Source organism: Sprattus sprattus (genome assembly GCF_963457725.1).
Source record: "Sprattus sprattus genome assembly, chromosome: 2".
Taxonomy (NCBI): domain Eukaryota; kingdom Metazoa; phylum Chordata; class Actinopteri; order Clupeiformes; family Clupeidae; genus Sprattus; species Sprattus sprattus.
The window spans coordinates 19985774-19990773 of NC_137921.1; the positions used below are offsets into that span (position 1 = coordinate 19985774).

Consider the following 5000-nt stretch of genomic DNA (forward strand, 5'->3'; position numbering starts at 1 on the left):
GAGCTGCCTGCCCAAGTCCACCTCCATTCTCCATTAGAGAGAAGAATAATAGAGAATAATACTATTCTGATTCTGATTCTGATCCACTATTCAGATAGGAGCTGAATTTGGTCTTGTCTCTGTTCTATTTTACAGTAATCAGCTTATGTCATTATGTTATTATTGTGTTATAAATGTCGCTATTAATGTTTTACTAAATGCTTTTCTCAGCTACACTGCTGATACCCATAAAGCCAACTTCCAATTTGAATGTGAATGAATCCACTTCATATTTAAGGAATTACTTTTGGAAGGACCCGGTTCCTAACAGGGACAGACCTGTTCCAGACTGGGTATTTTGCCCCAGGAGTTTGCATGTTACATGGACTAGCACTGGTGTTGACATGTTACATAGACCAGCAGTGGTGAGCAAACATGTCTTATGACCACTTCCCTGTACTTTACATAAATTATAGCAAAGAGCCAATTGGAATTCTGCCAAAAAGGTTCTGCCTTTACCAGAGTTGATGTGTCATCAATAATCTTCCTAAAGCAAGAGCTGGTGTAATGGTGAATGTTTGTCTTCACAACATTCTCCAGTGGATGATAAATGCGAAACTATGCAGTATTTGTTTCAAAGTATATAAGTATGCACAGATGTACTGTAAAACGTACTGGAACTATGACATTTTTCACTAATTTCATCGCTAGAATTGTCAGCACTGGCTAAAATGATGTTTGGTGTTTGTATTTGAATTGTGTCTTCTAGAAAATTCTGTGCCAAGTGCTCAGGTTGAGCAGGCATCCTCGGAGAACGAGAAACATGGAGAGAGAGAAGCCGCCAAAACTTGTGCCATCTCTGACTCGGCCTCCATCTCGTCCTCCACCACCTCATCCTCTTCTGAAGAGAGGGAGTCTCGGGACACACACGTTATCGTTCCTTTGATCAAGCCATCTGCAAGTGTGTGATACTTTTACTCCACCCTGATATACATACACACACACACGCACGCACGCACGCACGCACGCACGCACGCACGCACGCACACACACACACACACACACACACACACACACACACACACACACACACACACACACACACACTCACTTTTGCAAACTAACAAAGGGAGGTAACCATGCCATTATGCCACGTTGATTACACGCACACTGTCACTGACACACTTGTTCTTAGCTTATTCATTGATTTATGCATTTATGCATTCATTCATCCATAATCTCTCTTGGTTTGTCAGAGTAGTATCATCCTAACCCCTCTCTCTTTCTCCTTTCCCACTCCCTCTCCCTCTCTCTCACACACACACACAGTAGAGGAGGTGCAGAATGTGATGATAGTGTGTGTGTGGTGTCAGAGGGAGGGTGTCCGTCGTTTCTCTCTCCTCATGGGTCTCCAGCTGAAGAGTTTCTGCAGTGAGAAATGCTTCTTCGCCTGTCGCAGGGCCCACTTTAAACGCAACAAGGTCAGCAGTGCTCTACTCATGGACTACATTCTTTTGGATATCTCTCTCCGTCCTCTTTTCTTTCTTTTTGTTTATATCTGTGCCTGTATCTCTCTCTTGCTGCCTCTATTGCTTTTTCTTTCTTTCTTTCTTGACCTCGTCCTTCCATGTTTTCTTCTGCGTAGTATTTCTAGTAATATGTCTGTCTATTTAAATCAGATGAATGTGCAGCAGAGATGTGCATCATAGATAAGCAAGCCAGTCCTACTGGTGAAAATCATCCTGTTTTCATCTTTTATAGTAAAAAATCCAAAGCTCTTTAGTCTAGAGGTCAATACAACCACACACACCCACACACACACAAACAGACACACACACACAGACACACACACAGGCACACACACACACATACACACACACACGTGCACATGTGCAAACCATATGTGTGTGCAAAGCGGCAAAGTCTCAGGCACACACACACACTCAGTCTCACCCTCCAGTCAGATCAGCTTTCCTATCAAAACACACCACAGGCAAAGGGAGTACTGAGAATGGCTGAGATCATATTACAGCAATCTGGACTGACTCTCTGGATCCCTCTCTTTCCTGCTCACACATACACATACAGACACACTCATGCACACACACACACAGACACACAGACACACAGACACACAGACACACAGACACACAGAAACACATACACTCACACACTTACACGCACACACATACACACACACACACACACACACACACACACACACACACACACACACACACACACACACACACACACACACACACACACACACACACTAAACTTATCCAGAAGGTTACTCTTCCAGGGTCAGAGAGTTGAAGTCCCTCTGTGTCTTTGAATCAGTCCAGCCAATAGCAGACCGACCTCAGCCATCTCCGTTTATGAGCCAACCAGATGGGGAGGAGTGTTTGAACCTGGAAATTCTTTCTGTACTGTTATGTGTCTCCTTACAGAAGAACCATGTTAACCAGCGCTTTTTGTCCTCTTCAGCGTCAGTAATGGTACTGATGGTTCTTGACTTGGTAACAGTACCATTGAATTTGTGTTCCCACTCCATTGTGTTTTGGAGAAGGAGGTCTAGCACGTTTGGTTACCTGATACTATAATTACTATCAGCTTCAATATCTTAAAGTTGTATGTATCGCATGTTTGTGTGTGTGTGTGTGTGTGTGGTTGTGTTATGCAAGGCTAATGATTCTAGTTGCCATGGTGATGAATCTCCCGGTTGTAAGGAGGAAAAGGAAAGCCTCCCCATCCCCAAAATGAAGAGCAGTACTAATAACAAAGTAAGACACACACGTACACACGTACACACACACACACACACACACACACACACACACACACACACACACACACACACACACCCACTCACACACACCTGCCGGAACACAGTAATGAGCAACAGGATGAGATGTCTCAAGGCAGAGTTGTTTATCGAACTGAACACGCACAGAAATAATCACAAATGTTTAATAGCCAATAAACGGCAATGCACTCTGCTATATTTTTTTTTTTACTGTCTTTCCTTCAAAAGAAAAGTAACTTATGTTTTGCAAAGCTAAAAAGGATTTAAAATTGTCCTCTAAAAACATTCCTCTAAATAGGACCATTACAGGTTATTCTATTACAAGCACCAAAGCCTACGTAAATTCTGTATTCTGTGTTGATATAAAAAGTTATCATTCATGTGTTTAGGGACACATTCAGCGATCTAGCTAGTACTGGTGTAAATCTAGTAGATGGTGTATCGTCATGCCATCCTATTGTTTCACACAGGTTTGTGATTGGTGCAAACGGCTGCAGCCTACACACGAGTACCTGACCACGGGGACGGGGGATGAGCGTCTTCATTTCTGCAGCTCCGAGTGTGTGAACCAGTACAAGATAGACGTCTTCTACCGAGAGGCACGGGCCGCGCTCACCGTCAGGCAGTCCACCGAGGACCACGCCACAGAGGTCAAGGAGTCAAAGGTCAAGGAGGGGTCACCAAGGTCACCAAGGTCACCTCTCCTCACTCCAGCATCCTGGACAGGTACCCTGAAACCGATGCACTTGCCAAAAACCCCTTCTGCGTCATCCTCATCATCATCAGCAGCAGCAGCAGCATCTGAGCCGATCAGTGTGTGCCAAAGAAAGAGTCTGTGCCATTCATCCATCTCCTCCTCTTCCTCTCTTCCTCCCATCTCTTCACCCAGCCAGGAGAGGTTCACCATCACCAGGGTAACAGCACCGCCCCCACCCCCTCGCCAACCTCAGTGCCCCTCCTTACTCCGAACCCTGCCCTCACCCCTGATCATTCACCCCCACACCCCACACACACTGCCATCACACACACCCCCTCCTCCCTCACACACACGCCCTTCCTCACAAACACCCGCTGCCACTCAAACACATTCCTCTCTGGCGCTGGCACACGTGCGCCCACCCCCCGTCATCCCACCCTTCCTCATGCCTCCTTTCCCTGGTGCTCCCATGATGCACTTCCCCCCAGGTTGCCCCCCGGTGGGCTCCCACATGCCCACCCACCCCAACGCGTCCCAATACCTCCTCCCCATGCCCTCTCTCCCTCCACCCTTCCCTCAAAACACCATCATCGTGCCCTATCCCATATTTATCCCTTTGCCGGTTCCCGTGCCAATACCTTTCCCACTGCTGGTGCCAGTGGAGGCACACACACCATCACACACGTCACCAGCGACGGGGGCCAAGGCTCATGCACCTCGGGCCGACCAAGGAGACATAACGCTCACGGGAGTGTGTGTTAAAGCAGAGAACCCGTCCTCACCGCACACACACGCCAACACACACACTCAGGCTCAGGCAGCAGCAGACGCCCACAGCGCACGCTCCGATACTGAGGAAGAGGAAGAGGAAGAAAATTATGAGGATATGGAGGATGACGAAAATAAAGTTCATGACAAGAACCCAATGATGAACAGACAGAGAGAAGAATGGAGGGAGCGGTGGAGAGAGAGGGAGGTCATTCAGAGCTTGACTCCGATCCCTCCAGTGTCTGCGGAGACTGAAGCCCAAAGAGGAGCCGGGGAGAAAGAGACGGCTGACGAGTCTGCCTGGAGCTCGGGGCAACACACCAGCGCACACAACGCCAACAACGCCACGCTGCTGAAACGCCACACACTCTCCCCACACACTCACGTCATACACCTCACACACACAGCACAGACAGCACTCACACACAGTGCATCTGCACACACTACGTCTGCTGTGCAGGGACTTGCCGATCAAAAACATCTTTCACAGTCACCACACATTACACACACCAACAGCTCATATACAAACTTGCCAACAGCGCCAAGGGCGGCTATCTGTGCTGTCAGCCAAACTGTTGTCATGCCAACAGACTCCTCCCACAAACTGTCCCAACCCCTTGAGTCGTCTGAAAGTCAATCTGAGGAACTTAAAGAGAACTGCGTCTGGAATGGCCAGTGCCATGAATTGACTGACAGCCAGGCGCACAAATCAGATGGCTCGAGGGGAGCTGAGGAGGAGTCTCCTTC

General features: G+C 47.7%; 1 protein-coding gene across 1 annotated transcript in view; it reads left to right on the plus strand.

The window, feature by feature from the left end:
* The window catches only part of LOC308361283 (uncharacterized protein), a 13385-nt gene that overhangs the window by 4481 nt on the left and 3904 nt on the right, over nucleotides 1–5000 (plus strand). Inside the window, exons 3-6 of the mRNA XM_080833579.1 lie at nucleotides 749–940; nucleotides 1309–1460; nucleotides 2667–2765; nucleotides 3259–5000. The exon at nucleotides 3259–5000 is cut by the window's right edge and continues 173 nt beyond it. Of these exons, the coding sequence (XP_080689705.1) occupies nucleotides 749–940; nucleotides 1309–1460; nucleotides 2667–2765; nucleotides 3259–5000 (2185 nt within the window). The remainder of the gene's footprint in view (nucleotides 1–748; nucleotides 941–1308; nucleotides 1461–2666; nucleotides 2766–3258) is intronic.